Raw genomic sequence first — 21,195 nt, forward strand, 5'->3', positions numbered from 1 at the left:
TATGATACAGCATGGGAATGGTCACTGTTACTCATGACCCAAGCAGAGATGCACATATGGCCATCTGCTGATTTTCGTGATTTTAGCTTAGAGCATGTGATACCCTTACACCCAATTTTTGAATCTTTCCCATTGCATATAAATGTTTCATGATGGTGGACTGATCACAGTTAACCACATTTACAGTTCTCGATTGCACTGACATGGATCATTGTGGATTAATGCGTTTAAACATCTTCATCAAACCCTGAAGGTCTTCCTGAATGTGGGGAGTCACTAAGGTCAAAACAATCCTCCTTAAAATGAGAAAACCATTTTCTTGACATATTCAGTCCAATGACATTACCCCATATACAGTGCAAATATTTCTTGCTGCCTCCATTGCTTTCACCACTCTATTGAACTCAAACAGAAGCATATTGACAACATCTTCTTAGACAACAGTAGAATTCTAAACATAACTGTAAAACGTATATTGAATGTGCTCTCAGACCATGATGGTCAACTACTTTCAATTGATAATGTTAGCCCTCTTTGTAAGAACAACTCCTGCAGTGAAACTTTCAGAGTAATTAACACACAGTCTATCAATATCTTCTGTAATTCCCTACAAGAAGTAGACTGGGACGAGATTGAGCTCTTTGGCAATGTTAATGACAAGTAAAATGCTTTTCTAAATGAATTTATCTGCCTATTTGAAGTGGCCTTTCCTAAAAGAACTGTAAAATCCAAACATGAAATCTACTCTAATAAAAACTGGCTAACACTGGGCATTAAAACATCTTGCAGAAGGAAAAGGAATCTGTATGCCTCACTCAAATCCATTTATAGTGTAGAAAAGGAAAAACATTACAAACTATACTGCTCTATCCTTAAAAAAAGTGCTAAGAAGGGCAAAGAGTATTTCTATAAAATCAGAAATTGATGTCTCTAACAACAAAATTAAAACCATATGGAGCATAATAAAAAGGGAAACAGGTAAAATCCCTGCTGCAGAAAACACAATAGAAATTTTAAAAAATGATACCATTCATGACAATGTTGAAATAATCACAAAAATTTTTAACAACCACTTTCTGGCGTCAGCAGTACAAACTGGAAAAACATGTTCTGTTAATGAAGCCATGTTATGCCTTCAAAAAGCTATTAATAAAAAAAAACCAAGCAGATTAATGTGTCTCCTGTCACAGTACATGAAATTGAGAATATAATTAGAGAGATGAAGAGCAAGAATTCTGTTGGTATAGATGGTGTCTCTTCAAGATTTCTGAAGGAGTGCTATAAGTCGATAAGCAAAATATTGTGCCACATATTCAATGAATCCATCCAGCAGGGGATTGTTACTGAGAGACTAAAGTTTGCTATTGTCAAATCTCTCTTTAAAAAAGGTGATAAAGCTGACGTTCCCAACTATCAGCATATCTCCCTTTTAACAACCTTTTCTAAAATTCTTGAGAAATTGATTCAGAAAAGACTTATTGAACACCGCAAGCATTATAAGGTATTAAACAGTAACCAGTTCGGATTTCAACAGTGTGTATCAACAGAACAAGCTATTTTTTCCTTCACCCATCAAATCTTAGAGTGTTTTAATAATAAATTGTCTCCTGTTGGTATCTTCTGTGACCTTTCTAAGGCCTTTGATAGTGTTAATCATGAAATCCTCCTAGCAAAGGCTGAATATTATGGTATAAGTGGCTCAGTTGGCTCATGGATTAAATCCTACCTAGCTGGAAGAAAGCAGAAGGTCATGTTGAACGACTCTGCAGGGTACTCTGTGTCATCTAGCTGGGGCTCTATTGGCTGTGGTGTTCCTCAGGGCTCTGTACTTGGCCCCCTTCTCTTCCTCATCTTTATCAATGACCTTCCCTTGTGTACTAGCTTTAAAACTTACTTTACTCTTTTTGCTGATGACACCTCTATCCTCATCAACAAAACTCCCAACCTCAATCTTGAGGAATCGGCCAATATTGTCTTTAGTGAAGTATGTAATTGGTTTGTAAATAATGGGTTATCACTAAATGTTAATAAGACCCATTTTGTACATTTCCAAGTAAGGAAAAAAGTTGAGGATCAATTAAGTATTACACTGAATGGTAGTGAGTTGAGTCAACCAAGTTTCTGGGTGAACACATTGACAACAGTCTAAAATGGTCTGAACATATTTTGCACCTCCACAAAAAACTCAGCTCAGCAACATTCGCTGTTCGTATTATTTCCACTGTATGTGACCGAGACACCACAAAAACTGCTTACTTTAGTTATTTCCACGCACTATTGCTGTATGGCATAGTTTTCTGGGGTAATCAGCCATTATCCAAAAAATATTCATTGCCCAAAAGAGAGTTATTAGGATAATGAGCGGAGTCCAGCCTAGACATTCTTGTAGGAACCTTTTCAGAAAATTAGGGATACTGACAACTGCCTGCCAATATATCTACTCCCTGTTATGTTTCATTGGTAAAAATGGACAATCGTACAAAACCAATGATTCATACCATACCCACAATACCAGGAGGAAGATGGACCTCCATTATGAATCAAAAAACCTTACTATTGTACAAAAAGGAGTCCATTACATGAGCTGAAAGGTGTTCAATGCTCTCCCACCATCAATGAAATTACTTATCCATGAGCTTCCCAAATTTAAACAGCAGCTCAAACAGTATTTATTAGATAATTCCTTCTATTCGGTAGAGGAATATTTCAGTAGAGTTAACTGTAATTGATTTTTTCATATACTAACTTGATGTGCTGTTGTCCATTACAATACTCACAATCACTGTTAACATTACTGTGTCTTTCATTTAGCTATTAAGACCTACCACTTTTTTTTTTATGTAATTTTTTCTATACCTATGAATGTGTATTTTGTCTTATGCCAGATATCCTCTTGCAAGAGGTACTTTATGTATTCCTTTTGTATTATTTGTAATAATTCTGACATGTCCTACATCCATGCGAATGTCTCGCATAATTGGATTTATGGGATATAAATAAATAAATAATAAACAAATAAATATGTCGAAAATGTTCCCTTTTTTCCACTTGGACTCCATTTTATAGTGTCCACAGCTTCAATCACTGTCTCCAAATGACAAAATGACAATGTTTAAACTCTATAACAGTGAACTGCAAATAAAAAATAACAGTTGATAAAGAAACCCATAGTTACTGGAATACCAACATGTGAAACGAAAATGCTACAAACTTATGCACCTGCCCAATAAACTGCAGGCTTGCAACAACAGGAAAAATTTTTTGAAAATAAGATATTGGTTAGCACTGAATATAAATTTAAGTGTCAAGAAGTTTGTTCTGAAAGTATTTGTCTGTAGTGTGGGCTTATACGAAGGTGAAATGTTGAAGATAAACAATTCAGGAAACAGCAGAAATGGCTTTTGAAACATGATGCTACAGAAGAATGCTAAATATAATGTGAATATCAAGTAACTAATGAAGGGATACTGCATCAAACAGGGGAAAAAAGAGTTTCATGGCACAAAGTGACTAACAGAGGGATAATAAGATAGTGTACATTGTGAGATATCAAGAAACAGTGAATTTGGTAATGGAGGGAAGTATGGGAGATAAAAACTGTTGAAGGAGTAAGGGTAGAGCTATGGTTAGCATGTTGAAGTGGCTGTATCTATTACAATAACTATGCAGAGATGAAGAAACTTGCAGAGGATAGAGTAATGTGGAGAACTGCATCAAACCAGTCTTTAGAGTCAAGACCATAATAATAACATGTGATACATGAAACAATGGATGCATCTTATATCAATTTTTACATTTCTGTTACAATGAAGTTCATTTTCTACTGTTTCTCACTTAAACTGTTTCATAATGTAAGCAGTAACCTATAATAAATCAGTGTGTTACACCTACCGTTAAAAATTCTTTGAAAAAATGTGAGCATTTTTCTGTTAAAAATATATTAAAGGGAAACAAGTTAATTTAAATCAGTATATTTGTTGTTAAGTATTTATTCAGGAAAAAAATATTTCTTAACAAGATTTTATATGGGATATGCAGAGTATGTATAAGTCTAATTGCCCTTTTCCATAACAAGTGTGCATCCTCTGCTCACCATAAATTGTCCAGTAGTGACTGGCTAAGAACATGTTAGCCATTATTTATTTTCCAATATAGAAAATTGATTTGGGTTACCCAGTGAAGATTTCATCCACATACAAACCAAGAAATTTACAATTACTAACTTCTGTTGTGAAGATAATACATGTGTCATGTATATTGGTGTGATGAGCACTATTACTGACCTCTGTTAATAATTGACTTTATCTTACAGCAAGAAGTGTAATGAAATATTTTTTATTGGGTTTCAGTAATATTTAGTGAGGGTCAGCTGTAAATTCACTGTAACTGAGAAAATATTATCTGAGTTAAATAATATCTCTGTATCAGGCATTGAATTGGTAGCAAAGACTCTGTGTAGGAAATTCTTTTAGATCATGTGATCTAATGAAAGCAATAAACTTCAAAGTAAGAAAACTATGTGCAGGTTCTGATAAATGGTAGATACAAGCAATTGCTATTAAAAATGAAAATATATTAACTGTGTTACACAAATCCACACTAGCTTCCACTAGTACAGTCACAGTGGCCACTTTTAACTTCAGGTCTTGAGTATAATAAAAAGGTGGAAAATTCCATAAAGAAAGTTATCTCTTTTCAGTTATTATTATTCCAATTAGAACAAAGAACTTACATTTATTCATACAGAAGTGCTTTCAGATGGAGTGGTAGTACATGATGATACAACATTGGAGGAACACTGTGCTGTTACTCTTATACTCTTAGATGAACGTGTAACTGTATATAAATCATATAACTGTAAGATTCATTAATTTTTCCTTATATATGTAAAATTACTTTTAAAAATGGAAACTCTCTCTTAAAATACTAAGTGGTTCAATAACTGAGATTTATTTATAATCATGTTGACGATCTGATCATTGAAATATTTTGTGATTTCAGTTACACCATTAATTGCAAAAGACTTCAGCTTATTAGGCTTTGTGCCATAAATAAGATTGAAGTGTCATCTGCATAGCTTGTTGGAGGACGTTACACATTATTCTCACTTGGACATAATAGATATTAAAAAAAACAATACTTCACTTGCATAAGTAATAAACATATGTGGTTCACTTGTGAGCATTAACTCCCAGCCTGTGGGGCACTTCTGGCAGTGTACCAGGTTTTTAACACCATCTGCCAAGATTGTTTCCACATATAGGATAAGCCAAGCCATGGTGAGCAATGAAATTTCTTAGGTTTAATTCTATACTCTCAAAACCATAGCAGTTGAGACGTTAAATGTTTTGTCACCTCACACACAGTGTAAACACATTCAGATAAAATCTTTGATTGCCATCCTTTGGTGTGAAATTGATGTTACACTACTCAAATATCTGGAAACATGAATGATTATCTGTATCAATTCATAAAAATGCATCTATAACAGGTGGTGACATGCTATCTTCCACTGTAGTTCAGCTTCTTGAAAACCTGTCTGTAGACTGCTGCAGTAACGTAATAACTTCTCGAAGGAATCAGATGACAGCAACAGGTCCACACATTTTACTGTCTGAATCTGCCTCCAAAGGCTTCCCATATTTCTGGAAATGAAGTGCTACAGAAAAGCCAGTCTATCTAAAATGAGAAACTGAGGAACATAATAATGGAATGACACAACACGCATAGCCAAAGTATTCTGCTAAATTGTAGAAGTAGTGAAAACTCCTTTCTGATTCCTGTACAGAAAAGTGTAGTCTATCTGGAAATTATTTTTTGTTCTAGTATTGTGGCTGTAAATTTCATGGTCCATCTAAAATACAAACATATTATTAACTACAAGCATCACAGTGGATCAAATCTATTTACATGCGATGGTAAGAATACCGAGGTCCCCATAAAAGCTTCTGCAAAGATGTTTAGTTGTCAATTTTACATAATATTCCTACTACACATTCTGTGGTATGAATATTGTTTTGACCTTTGTTATACTGCTCTAGATGATTGTGTCGTTGGACAGCATTGAATAAAAGAATGGAAAGTATGCAAGTAATACCATATGCAGTGAGAGAGATTTTTAAGTCCAAATTAGTCAGAACTTTAACTTTTTCGTTAAATTATGCATATGCTGGTGCCACTTGGTTTGTTTTTCATTTGGATGCCAAAGGAACTTCACTCAAAGATTTTCATTTAGTGAGTACCCACTAATCTCTGGAAACTTCTTATACTACACATGGGTTATTTTTATTTTGTTAATTAAGTCATTGTTGCTGCTCCATATAACAACTTTATTTTTCTAAACAGAAAAGTCACTTGTTGTCTGATGATGGCCTAGAAAGGTGAAACATATTCACAAAATAAATTAATACTGTAGATTATCCACAGCATGTCATTACAAACATTTTTAGTTGTTTGGAACTGAATAGTATGAGTTTTTGTAAGACTAGGAACTGTGAACTGGTTGTAAACTTAGTCCACTATCCTCTTAGTCATATTTGTTGTGGGTGTGTTTGACCCCTTTACCAGTATCCTTGTACCATTAGCAAACATCACAGTTTTTGAAGACTCCATCATTATTACAGGGTCAATAGGAGGAGCACATACAGAGCCTAGAGATGTAATTTAACTGTCTACAGGGAGCCATCATTTAGCTTCCTGAAACAAGAAATCTCAAAGAATATCATTTTTTGAAAACATCAATTATCATGGTAAATTCATGCCTAAAGAGGCCAAAATTGCATATCCTGCTCAGTAGGTTTAAGAAAAATTGGGACAAATTCAAATGATCCAACACTTTCCAGCAAGTGCTCCTCAAATTGAAACGGCTTCAGCTTCCTTATTTCCTAGCTATTTTCATGCCAGACATGCATCTCAATGTGACATCTGTGCAATACTGTTTCTCAAGCTATCAATTGGTGAAGAACTCTTGGTCAAATATGTGTCATAAACCTTGATGTTGGACCAAATGAATTATTAACTGGTTGAGAAAGAGGTACTTGCAATTACCTAAGGCATCACAGAAGTTTACCCCCATAATAAGTTTCTGAATAAAACAACACAACAACTACAGCTGTGGGCCTTTTTCTCAAAGTAAGTGTAATTAGGAAATACACTGCTAGCCCATTGCCCAACATGCAAACGCAGAAGTATTATCCTGCTTGCTTATAGAACCAGATGATTTTTACACACACACAAACTGCACTCTTTGAGATCCCAGAATTAACTGCTGTCATGGAATCTGATTCTCTACTCTGCATGACATTATTAGCAATAAAGTAGTGGTGACTGGAAAATCTGGCTAAAGGGACCAATTCAATGTTTTAAATGGTCTGCTCCCTTTGCCACCAGCTCAGTGCAGTTAATGGCATTCCTTTGCTTTCAACAGAGGAAGAAGAATACTCAGTCATCATCCTGCCCACACTTTTTCCCCTCATTCTCCAGTTCCTTTACCAGTCCCATTGGGGGATGTTGCCATTGCAATCTTTAGCACATTATTTTGTCTACTGGCCCCAGCTGCCGACTGGGATAAAATATATGATACCTAAACGTCACATTTGTGCACAAAATCAGGCAGCCTTGGCACAGCCTTTTTTCTGTAGGTGACACTTAAGCACACTTGAGAAAAGAAGCATACAGACTGCCAGACCATCTAAAGGAAACATGAGATAGCTAGTCATGGATGTCCTAGTTAAGTCATTTGTATGTGACACACATGGCCTCAAGATTGGTGTACACCACTGTTTGTGCCTTGACTACCATTTTTGTGATTGAGGGCACTGAGTGTCTGATAATGGCCTCCAAATTACCTTGTTTGAGTTACCGAGTTTCTGCCAGAGAAATGGTATTATGCACCTGACCACTGCCTGCCTTCATCCTCCATCTAATTCAGAGGAAGAGCAATTGGTCAGGGAGTTTGAGGCACAGATTAAGAAAATAATGTGGCAGCATCTCCCAAGGAAACCCTGATTAGCTTAATTTCTACTTATCAGTCACAATCTTTGACCGTAGCAAAACTGCCATCGTCATCCCACATCGAAGACACATGGCATCCATCCATACCTGTGTGCATGCACAAACAATAACAAACTTCCAAACAGTTTGCAATTCTGAACTAATTAGCTAACAAAAAAACTTTTACTGTGGTGATCAGCATTCAGCAGCTAGACAGATGTTGGGTAACACATTGCTTTACCAAAAGTGATATGACACCACACTGCCCCAGCACTGCAGTGCAATCTAGTTTTTCTTGGTACCTGTTACAGTACCAAAAGAAAACTGTGTTCTATTCAGAGGGATGCAGGCTGTTTAATGCAGTTCAGAACAAGAAATCCTTAGTAAAAAAGTAGTTAGAGGTGTCAAATTCTCAGAAAAAACAGTAGTAAGAAGTTACTAATATGTAGTCATAGTAAAAGGATAAAAACTTGTATCAGTTATTTATTTATTTATTTATTTTTGAGCAATAGTACTTATAATATTTATGCCAAAAAATTTGGCTGATGTTGATGTGTCAAATTTATCTCATGATTACTCTTATATTTGCAGATAAGACAAGTGTAATTGTATAAGACATGGAATGTAATGTAAATGATTTATCAAATAGGGTTATAGATAACATTGGTTTGTGGCTTAACAAAACAGATTCATACTAAACTCAACAATACACAGTTTGTACAGTTCCTGACATAGAACTCTTGTGGAAGACAAATTTTAGTGTCACAAGGTCATGAAGTTAGACATTTTAAATCCTTGGGACTGAAGATATGTGTGAAGTATAACTTTCAGGATCTTGTGCAGAAACTAAATGGTTTTATCCTTAATGTAAGAATAAACTCCACTGTTTCTGACACTGAAACATGAAAGGCTTGATTGCTCTGCTTACTTTCACTAAATCATATACTACTGTCTGTTACCCATGACTGTGATTACATACCAGCAGTTTTGTATTGACGAGTGATGATAAATAAATAAGCACTGTCACAGAATAACCTATAAACACTCCAAGTCGCTGACCTCCATTAGAATATTGTCTGCATCCCGCTCATATACACCACATTATCTGGTGGAAGCAATGAGTAGTTTTATTATGATGAGTGATGGTGAGAAAGTAAGTACTGTTCATAGAATAATCTACAAAACTCCATGTCACTGACCTCTGCACAAGCATTGTCTGCTTCCTATTCATGTATACAATGTTTAAAAGTATTATGTTAACCTCACTCAAAAAGAGAATACAACTAGCCAACTTAAGAAAAAGGATGGAAATGTTGTTTGGTAATTGAAAAGACTGAAAACATTTTAGAAAAAACAAAAGGATTGTTAAAGAAACAAAGAAACAGCTAAATGCTGAAAAACTACTCAGTTTAACATGAATTTTGTAAAATTATAAGGAAAACACTTTGTCTACTCTACTTATTAATGAATACTTATAAAAATCAATAAAAATATTCATAGTTGAAACTGTCATGGCAGAAAACACAATAACTTGCTAAACAAACTGTTTATTTTATAATTATACTGTCAAAACTAAATTAAGTACCCAACTGAAAATTACAAAAATCTATCATCTATTACATAATGGATGGCTGTTTCAAGGAATCAAGTTGGGCATTAAAATAAAATGTGGAATTTCTAAAATTATTTGTGATAAACTGATGAAGAAAGAAAATAAAACGTTTGTAGTTTGGTGCAGCAGAGATTTTATAACATTTGTAGGTGCAATAATGTCAGTTCCCTCACACAGCTGCCTATTTATGAGCAGCCACGTTCATGATGTGTGTCACCTCTCCTGCCATCCCCACACCTCCAAAACTAATTTAACACATCACAATGCAGCATGTGCAGCATCAGTGACGAGCAGTGTGTGAGAAGGAGCATGGGCAGGAGCGCACATTGTGCTATTGGAGTAGCTGTACACTATAGAACAGGTACACCGTATAACAAATTTAATATTTTTTTAAATGTTGTTAATGTTCACTGATGTAAAAATGTTGCATTCCCTGCTTCACCCTTTAGGGGCTGTTTTTGTAACTTATTAAAGTAGCCTTTGTTCTTCCCCAGGGTTCGAGCTATCTGTGTCCCAAATTTCAACTAAATTAGTTCAGCAGTTTACTCATGAAAACATAGCAGACAAAGTTACTTTTGAATTTATGATTTTAGTGTGTATGCTATCATATTTTTGGGTAGCTCTGCGCATTCACAAATAATAGTCTGTACCCCACAAAGGGTGTTCAGAACTCGAATAGTGTTAGTTTGTAAACTTTGTGCAGGCTTTTTCAAGTGTTTTGGAATTCTAGCTCTATACAAATACTCCCTCATGGGCTTTGGGATTTGTGGTTAATAATACAGACTCATTCAAAGGGAAATGCATTATGTATGAACTCAAAGGTTGGGACTAATTCTGTGACTGTTGTATCGACAATTCTCTCTGCCCATTTTTTAAATACAAAAATGGCGCCAGAAGCTGCAGAATGAATCTACATAACCACCACATCACACACAATAATAATACTACTTGTGGATATTATCATAGTTACAATTACAACAGGAGATGGATGTACCACCTGAGTTCATTCAAGCATTCACTCAAATGCTTACAGCTGCAAATCTCAGTGAGTGGCTGCAGGAAATCAACCATCATTCACGCCCTTACTTTATGACTTTCTCTAAGGCAGAATACTGCTCAGCAGACCAGACAGCAGTCAAACATTAGTTTGTATACTTTGATTGGACATTGTGACTGGGCAAAATTCCATATGAACTGCATCTTAATTATGTTCATGCACATACAAACGCAGAGTTAAATCAACAGTCAAACTTTTAATTAGCTCTCATCAACCAGAATCATTTGCACACAGTGAATTATATTCTGTACTTATCAATCATATTGACTGCATTAAAAATGTTTATGCTGACAGAATTACGTTTTGTCTCATTGTTCAGCAGAAAAAAAAGTATTGCAAATTTTGTTCAAGGCTTAGATTAGGGTGCTGCCCGTTGTGAATACAATGAATTCTTTGACTGAATGTTAATTAAACAGTTTGTAGTACGGATGAAGTTTCCCAAGATATGTGAAGCAATTGTTCCCAAGAAGCAAGTGACATTTACAGAATGTGTGAAACCATAACCATGCTTGACGTAATGTGCTTTAAAACATCTGAAGTCAAATCAGCAAATCACCATAGTCAGTGGAAGATATGCATAACGTCAATCAAAAATTAAATGAAATAAGCAAACTTTTATTGATCACTGCCATGAAAGTGGATTCAACAGCATAGCCCTGTCTATTTTACTGAAACACATGTAAACAAACATGGCAATAATGACCTCTGTCAATTTTTACAAATGTGGAGATCAATGCAGACACAATAAACGTCCATTTCATGAAATTCTTTACCACAAATATGGGAAAGTGACCTCATTACCACAATATACAAAATGGCTCTGAGCACTATGGGACTCAACTGCTGAGGTCATTAGGCCCCTAGAACTTAGAACTAGTTAAACCTAACTAACCTAAGGACATCACAAACATCCATGCCCGAGGCAGGATTCAAACCTGCGATCGTAGCGGTCTTGCGGTTCCAGACTGCAGCGCCTTTAACTGCATGGCCACTTTGGCCGGCCCACAATATACAAGTCAGAAGAAACAGCTCGAGTAATCTGAGGTGTAGATCAAGTTTTCATATTGACATGCTCCACAAGCCACCATATAGGACATAGTGTAAGGTTCTATGCACCAATACTAGTCATTTCCTTTGCTGTTCCACTCACATACAGAACAAGGGAAAAATAACTGTCTAAAAGCCTCCATAAGAGCCCTAATTTCTTGCCTGTTATCTTTGTAGTCTTTATGCAAAATGTAGGTTGGCAGCAGCAAAATTGTTCTGCAGTCAACCTCAGATACCAATTCTCTAAATTTCCTAGTCCTACAACTATCCATGCTGTAGCACAGGTCCAGAAGTCTGCAGCCACGATTGTCACAGAATCGACGGGGCGTCTGATTGAGGCCCTCCACTCAGTTCCAAACCAAAGGACCCTGGTCTACTCTCGGCAGAATGCTGCAAATTGTGATCTCTGCTTACATCCCATGAGTGAAACCAGCAGTATTTACCCCTTCTGCCAGCCACCCATAGGAACTAATTATGTCCTCAGAAACCAAACGACAGGCATCACTGGTGCCAATGTGAGCAACAACTTGCAGACTACTGCAACCCACACCCTCAATAGCCAATAGCCACAAGTAGAGCCTCCTCCGCATCTTGGATGATTACTTTACGTCCAAAACAAACAAACAAACAAATGACTACTGTGCTACAAACTGCATGAAAGTACATGTTACCATTACTAAAACAGAAGCCCATCCAATCCATGCAATATCTTCATGCATCCTTATGCCACATCCACCCCTTGCTACATGGGTCATGCCCGTGTGGCAGACTGAAGTGTAAAACTTATCTCATACATTTTTTGAAAGAATAAACTGCCATTTGAATGTATATTACTGTATTTTTCTTCTGTAATATCTAGATTTTGGCTTTTATGCCATTATGAAGTACAATGCTAAAAATTCTTAGACCATTAACAAGCCATATCTGGTAAAATCAATCAAAGCAGGTAAACAACACTAGCACACATCTTTAACATGTAATTATTACAGTGACATCAAAGAATGTAGCTTTTATAGTTACATCTTAGAGGCATGTGCCAGTCTTGTTATCTGCTTTGGGCTGACTTTACCACATGTGGCATGTTAATTGTCTTTCAGCATTGTATTCAGTAATGGTGTAAAAGTCAAAATCTAGACAGTATAGAAGAAAAATACAGTAATATACTATCAAGTGACAGTTTATTCTTTCAATACTGCATGACTGCTCAGCACCGTTGAAAACATTTTATATGATACAATGACCCAGCACATCCTACTCCAGTCCCATCAGAGTCAGGGCCACCTGTGAAAGCAATGATATGATATACCAGATTTCCACCAACCAGAGCTGAAAACACAATGGCAGAACATGCTTCTGTGCACAGTGTGGTCAATTTCAATGACTGCTTCACTACCCTTGTTATTTGCTTCCTTCCCCAAACTCTGGCTTCTCTGAACTATGTAGGTGGGAGTTTTCCTTGTAACAGATCTTTCATTCCTGTAAGCCTCCTGGCCTCAGTCTCCACTAGTTCCCAGCTCCATACCCACCTACATCCTGCTCCAGGATTGTAATGTCATTCAGTCTGCACCAACACCATCTTCCCTGCAGTCTTTCCTTCCTCTTTTCTGCCGGCCCATCCCAGTTCACTTCCCCACATCATTACATGTCATTGTCATCAAGCGTTGCATCAACTCACTGATGCCACTGCTGTGTTGTGTTCCCATTTTGTGTACTTGTTGCCTTTCCCTGCTGCATCCTAATCATGTGCACCTGCCATTACAGTCATCAGTCACCCTTCCCCAACCTTCCCTTCCACTCCCTGCCTCCTTTCTCCTCTCACCCACTCAACCCATCACAACCCATTGCTGCTGTTCCAGCCTAAAAGTTAGTGCAATTTTTCAGGCTTGTTTATGTGTCTGACAGTGACTCATCACCTTTACTATTTGGTGATTTCTAAATTGTTTACATTGTACCATAACTTTCTATTACAATTTTGACAGTTGATTTACTTCCTTAGCAAGTCTGTCACTAATGACTGGTTGCAACATAAAAAATAGTGGTAGCATACACAAATATACTGTAACACTTGAAGTAAAATCAGCCTGCAATATTCTTGGATTAACCTTATTGTGGCCCATACAGGAAAAAATTGTGAAGCTAAACAATTATTGGACCTTGTCAGTTTTCTTGCTGAGAATGAAAATCTGTTTCAACTGGATTAGGATTTGCACAATTACAGTACCGTCAAACAGAGTGATTTTGGACACCAGGGTGAGATCGGACAGTATGCCTTATTTGCTCTTTGCCACTGCATAGAAACAAAGAGTTACTTATTTTAACATCCATGCGCTAGTTATTTTAAGTGCAAGATTGCGTTTATCGCTTTCCACAAAATTTTATTTTGCATCAATTGTTTCCCTAGGTGAATACCTGATGAACAGTCTCAGTGTTAAAAATCCATGCATTATCTTAAAGTGGAAACTTTCTGTTGTTGCGCCAAGTGGGAAGTTATCGTAACCGTAATTGTTGACGCCCTCAGTAGCTAACAGCATTGAGACAATTTCTGTACAAGTTTGTCAAGTTTCTTTTGCAAGGTTATAAAATAACGACGGTTTTTGTAAAACTGTGTACTGTGTGGGGTGATTTCAGACAATGCCAAGAACGTATAAGAGCAGGAGAGGTGCTACAGTACGGTGTAATTATGACCTGGAACTTTTAGATAAAGCTGTTCATGGTATTCACAGTGGTAAATTATCGTACAGAAAAGCATGTGATTTGTGTGGTATACCTAAATCACGTGTATTTAGGAGATTCTTTGATGACACTGATCATTATTTAATCTGCAGTGAAATTGGGATTGTGAGGCCAAAAGTGCAGGAGGTCAGGTCCATCTGTAGGAGGATAAGAGTGGAGACACTTCAGGATAAGGAAATCAGGCACAAGTACATAACAGCGATTTCAGAAAGGTACCAGTTAGTTGAATGTAATCAATTACAGTCATTGGAAAATGAATGGACAACGTACAGGGACGCAGTACTAGAAGTGGCTAAAGAATGTCTTGGAACAGTAGTGTGTAAAAGTAGGATGAAGCAAACAGCCTGGTGGAATGACACAGTCAAGGCAGCCTGTAAAAGGAAAAAGAAGGCGTATCAAAAATGGCTACATACTAGAACTCAGGTAGACAGAGAAAGTTATGTTGAAGAAAGAAACAAAGCCAAACAGATAATTGCAGCATCCAAGAAGAAATCTTGGGAAGACTTTGGAAACACGTTGGAGACCATGGGTCAAGGTGCTGGAAAACCATTCTGGAGTGTAATTAGCACTCTTCGAATGGGAGGTAAGAAGGAAATGACAAGTATTTTGGACAGGTCAGGAGAACTGCTGGTGAATCCTATGGATGCCTTGGGCAGATGGAGGGAATATTTTGAAGAGTTGCTCAATGTAGGTGAAAATACGATCAGTAATGTTTCAGATTTTGAGGTAGAATGGGATAGGAATGATGATGGAAATAGGATCACATTTGAGGAAATGGAGAAAATGGTCAATAGATTGCAGTGCAATAAAGCAGCTGGGGTGGATGAAATTAAGTCGGAACTCATCAAATACAGTGGAATGTCGGGTCTTAAATGGCTACACAGGGTAATTGAAATGGCGTGGGAGTCGGAACAGGTTCCATCAGACTGGACAAAAGCAGTAATCACATCAATCTTTAAACATGGAAACAGAAAAGATTGTAACAACTACATAGGTATCTCTTTAATCAGCGTTGTGGGTAAAATCTTCTCAGGTATTGTTGAAAGGAAAGTGTGAGTATTAGTTGAGAACAAATTGGTTGAAAATCAGTGTGGGTTTAGGCCTCTTACAGGTTGTCAGGACCAGATCTTTAGCTTAGGGCAAATAAGAGAGAAGTGTTATGAGTGGAACAGGGAATTGTATCTATGCTTTATAGATCTAGAAAAGGCATATGACTGGGTTCCTAGGAGGAATTTATTGTCTATTCTACAAGATTATGGAATAGGAGGCAAACTTTTGCAAGCAATTAAAGGTCTTTACATAGATAGTCAGGCAGCAGTTAGAGTTGACGGTAAATTGAGTGCATGGTTCAGAGTAGTTTCAGGGGTAAGACAAGTCTGCAACATGTCTCCACTGTTGTTCATATTATTTATGGATCATATGTTGAAAACAATAGACTGGCTGGGTGAGATTAAGATATGTGAAAACAAAATAAGCAGTCTTGCATATGCGGATGACTTAGTTGTGATGGCAGATTCGTTTGAAAGTTTGCAAAGTAATATTTCAGAGCTAGATCAGAAATGTAAGGACTGTGGTATGAAGATTAGCATCTCCAAAACGAAAGTAATGTCAGTGGGAAAGAAATATAAACGGATTGAGTGCCAAATAGGAGGAACAAAGTTAGAACAGGTGGACAGTTTTAAGTACTTAGGATGCATATTCTCAAAGGATGGCAATATAGTGAAAGAACTGGAAGCGAGGTGTAGCAAAGCTAATACAGTGAGCGCTCAGCTATGATCTACTCTCTTCTGCAAGAAGGAAGTCAGTACCAAGACTAAGTTATCTGTGCACCATTCAATCTTTCGACCAACTTTGTTGTATGGGAGCGAAAGCTGGGTGGATTCAGGTTACCTTATCAACAAGGTTGAGGTTACGGATATGAAAGTAGCTAGGATGATTGCAGGTACTAGTAGATGGGAACAATGGCAGGAGGGTGTCCACAATGAGGAAATCAAAGAAAAACTGGAAATGAACTCTGTAGATGTATCAGTCAGGGCAAACAGGCTTAGATGGTGGGGTCATGTTACCCGCATGGGAGAAGCAAGGGTACCCAAGAGACTCATGGGTTTAGCAGTAGAGGGTAGGAGGAGTCGGGGCAGACCAAGGAGAAGGTACCTGGATTTGGTTAAGAATGATTTTGAAGTAATAGGTTTAACATCAGAAGAGGCACCAATGTTAGCACTGAATAGGGGATCATGGAGGAATTTTATAAGGGGGGCTATGCTCCAGTCTGAATGCTGAAAGGTATAATCAGTCTTAAATGATGATGATGATGATGGTGACCTAAATCAACTCTACAAAATAAAGTGCAGGAAGCAAGGTATCTTGAGGGCTGCACGTTGGGGGGATTTACCTTCACTAAATTGGATATTAGATATTTAGTTAAAGGCTACCTTTATAAATTTGGCCAAAAAGTGAATAAATTTTGTAATAATTTGCCAGGATAAGAATGAGTGCATTTACTCCTCAAACAACCGTCAGAAGATGTTTTCGTTTGTTTAAGCAAAAATATTAAACAAACTCATGCAGAAGTGAACAAAGAGATTGTTAAGGTGTTTTTCTCCAATATCAAGGCAAAGCTGGAAAATCTCCCACCTAGCAACATGATCAACTATGATGAAACCAACATGTCAAATGATCCAGGCAAGCAGCAAATAATTAGAAAACGGGGGAGTAAGCATGCTGAAAAAGTGATGGACTCATCAAAATCCAGTGTCTCAATAATGATGGCAGCTTGTGCTCATGGGAAACTGCTTCCTCCGTATGTCCTTTACAAATCAGAGCATTTGTGGCAAGAAGGTGGACCACAAGAAACCTGTTTCAATAGGAACAAAAGTGGATGGTTTGATCTGCCAGTATTTGAAGACTGGTTCTTTACAATCGCTTTGCCCTACTTGAAGAGGCAAAACAGGCCAACAGTCATGATTGGAGACAACTTATTCAAGTCACGTGTCTTTACGTGTTATTGAAGAGTGTAAGCAGAACAATATGTCATTCATTCTCCTTCCCCCCAATAGCACACACATCCTCCAACTACTCCATGTAAGCTTCTTCAGGCCAATGAAAGCAGTGTGGCGAGCTGTATTAACTGATTGGAAGAAGCACACTTGTGGGACCACTTCCAAGGATGCCTTCCCATCTCTTCTGAAGCAGACACTGACTAGGATTTCAGCAAACTCCAAGGAAAACATAAAGGGTTGATTTCGCGCCATGGGCCTAATCCCTTTTGATCCAGATCATGTCTTACAAAAATTGCCTGATAATGAGGAGAGCCTGCAAAGCAATGCAGACGCATGGTCTTCCACTTTTGAAGAAATGCTCAAAGAAATTGGTTATCCTCCAAATAAGCTTGGTAGCTCCCACTGCCACTTCAAACTAGACGTTCAACCTGGAAAATCAGTCACTGGCCAAGATTTTCAAGGAAACCAAAACAGTGCTGAAACAAGTGACAGTGCTTCTAGCAGTAGTGAAAGTGAAAACGACACATCATCCAATGAAGTTTTACTGCTGAAAGAAGAGGCTTTTCTTGTTGCAGAGTACGAATATAAACATGGAAACAAGGAGCAAACAAGGCAGTATGTTGGAGTGGCCACAAATGTTGGTGCTACGGAAGTAAGTGTGAGAACAGTAAAAACATATTTGTGTTTCCTATTGTGTCCGATTAAGACACAATACAAAAATTGCAAATTTTGAGAATACTTCCCACACCAGTTGAGAAGAGAGAAATGTTCATTTTTCAAGAAGATGTGCTTTAGACTCGATGACAATCATTTATTTAAAGTGTTTGCAACTTAATTTAGAATGATGAGTGAGAAAAATTATTTTGACCTTTTAGTTAAATTACTTTGTTTGTTTCTGTCTGTTTATAATATTTCAGTTAAGAACTGTAAAAAATTTTTATTTAAATTCTTGCAAAATAAAAACTTATCTGTAATATATAAAATTTATTATATCATTCCATATCACTTATTCATAACAAAGGGCTACCTTAAAATGTGTAAAATGTCTCCAAAATCAAATAAAAAGCATGTAGAATTTAAAAAAAAGGCAGTAACTGTCTGAATTCGCCATCTATATACTGTAACTTTGGACAGAGATTTAAAAAACACATGTGTCCGAAATCACCCCAATCCATGGGGTGACTTCGGACACTTTATTTACCGCCTCAGATAAATATACCTACACATACACTTTCTGGTTCTGGGATATTTTATTCATTACACATATACCCTACCACTTCCATAACAATCAATTTAATCTAACAATATATACGAAAGTTACAATCAAAATAACGACAAAACCGTTCGAAATCACCCCATTTGATGTTACAAAAAGCAAAGCTAATTTTCAGATAGCACTGTGTGTTGGTGCTGAGTGCACAGAGTGTCCAGATAAAGTGGATGTGACATCATTAGATTCTCCATCATCATAACACACTTCTTTAGTATGTTACAGTTCAAATCATCATCATCATCATCATGCAAATGCCTAGCAGGACATGAGGTAATTTCTGATGGACGAGGAAAATCGAGGCAAAGAACCCTAGGATAAGTCATCCGGTGTTATGATGTAGTAGCGCTGTATTTCTTAAACCCAGTAAAATGTGAAAGTGACATATGAAGTTAATTCACTCATGCCCAGGTCAATGTAAACGGTTGATCTGAGCTTAATTCCAAGGTACAGTTAATGGTTACATGCACAGTGCTATGTGAGTCATTCATAGAATGGATTGTAGTGATGTTGAGCCAGGTAGTATCTCATTATTGTCCTCCAGTACCATGCTGATGTCTGACGCCATATTGACGACAAAGTATTTATGCATTTCTCGATCAAATATACAGAGCTCTCCACTTGACAATGGGAGTGGTGTGGAGAATGTTTGTCCCACATGTTGTGGGTATGGGCAGCTTGACATGTCAACGTTGACCGGTGCACCCACTGTGGGCTATGTTTGGAGTTTGGGTAGGTGCAAGGAGGCTGGGAGTTACATGTAGTGTCATCAAACTGGACATGATTCCAATTTCATGACCTTTACATGGTGGTGGCGCTTGGTGCATCATTGGCCTCTAGGAAAGCAGTGGAGTGTTGTTCACACAAGTTGGCATCCTGACTGAGGATGATGACTACACCGTTGTACACTTTCAACATGGGTGAGTGCGGTTAAGTTTGACATATGAGGCATGCAGCATGAGGATGACCTTGCTGATAATGTCATCATGCTCTGCTAAGTGGCAAATTAACATGACAAAGTGAGAGTTATCATCCAAATTTCTCAGTGAAATAAATACACATTCTGCTGTCACATACCAATATGCTGATTGTTCTGGCCTGAATGGTGGCAACTTGGACTATGTGCTGAGTCTCTGAACTGAATTATGACCAGGTTGTGGTTGCACTGATGCTGTCATGCAAAACAATATAACTGACAAAGTATCACGGAGCACTTGCAGTGTGGTTGCAAATACAGTAACTGAGTCCAGGTAATGCAGACCTGTTGTGCTCCACCTTACATGGTGGTCATATTTCCTAATCGCATTCATGATGTGACAGATGCAGTTGGTACAGAAATCATGTTATTGTTCATATTTAGTCTGACCTGTCCTGCTGATTCATGAGCTGGTGCATCTGATGCTGAATCTTGTACAAAGCCCAACAGTAGATTATTTGATGGCAGCCATTGTTGAGACTTGCTGGAGCTTGTAACATCCATAGTCATATTTAGCTCATATTTGAGCAATGGTTGACAATTTTTCTGCTGATGATATACATCACTCATGTTAAATCCTTGAGGTGCAGCTTTGAGGGGATGCTAATGTGATATAATTGATACAAGATGGTTGCTTTGTTACCATATATTATCACAATATGGAATAAAACATCTCTCCCCTTTGCGTTAGACGGATGTCACAGGTCACCACTGTGGTAGCTTTAGGTGCAGAGATCATACCAATAATAGAGACAACATGTTGATATGACAATACTACTCTATTGCTCATAACCTGACAGACAAAGTTCTCCATCAAACTGCTTTCTTAGGAGTCCAGACATTACATTCAGCTGTTTGTGTCCTCCAGTCAGAGGCATTACTCATGCTGGTGTCTCCACATCTTAATTATGAAACTAAAAATTTTCCCTATATTTTTCTCGTAAATTTCCTTGTTATGTTCACGAATGAAGATACTCTGTAACATTTATAATACTATTTCTGTTTAATTTTCTTTACAGGGATGTTCCAGAGCTTAACTACAGGCTTTATGGGCTCACTGAGGATGAGAATTATAATACCTCTGGAATTTTGTTAATGGATGCAGAGACTGGGTCGCTAAGTGATATACTTCATTTTCTACATAAAACTTATTGTGGTCCACTCAGTGCAGAGTTTAATTATCTTGAGGTATATCCCTGAATTTTAATTGGATTTATTGTTGTTAATTTCATAAATGAACTGGAGCTCTGCTGTTGTCAAATGGGGAAATTTCATTTTATGTTTCTCTATAATAAATTACCAAAGAAGAAATATATAACATCTTGGGTTGTCGGGTGTTCTGCCGAATATCAGCATCGTGCAAGTACGACGCTGATATCCGGCAGAACACCCGACAACCCAAGATGTCATTAGATCGCCGGGAAAGCCTGAAGAGTTACAAGAAATATATATATATCAAAAGACATAAAAATAAGAGACATTCAATCTAAAATTAAAGTCATCACAACC

The 21,195-nt window shown here is 37.3% G+C and overlaps 1 protein-coding gene across 1 annotated transcript in view; it reads left to right on the forward strand.

Annotated features, from left to right (window-relative positions):
• Positions 1-21,195, forward strand: part of LOC126260926 (probable 2-oxoglutarate dehydrogenase E1 component DHKTD1 homolog, mitochondrial) — a 322,465-nt gene that overhangs the window by 40,441 nt on the left and 260,829 nt on the right. The window contains exon 3 of the mRNA XM_049958422.1: positions 20,706-20,874. Within this exon, the coding sequence (XP_049814379.1) occupies positions 20,706-20,874 (169 nt within the window). The remainder of the gene's footprint in view (positions 1-20,705; positions 20,875-21,195) is intronic.

The sequence above is a fragment of the Schistocerca nitens genome, chromosome 5, assembly GCF_023898315.1.
Source record: "Schistocerca nitens isolate TAMUIC-IGC-003100 chromosome 5, iqSchNite1.1, whole genome shotgun sequence".
Lineage (NCBI taxonomy): Eukaryota > Metazoa > Arthropoda > Insecta > Orthoptera > Acrididae > Schistocerca > Schistocerca nitens.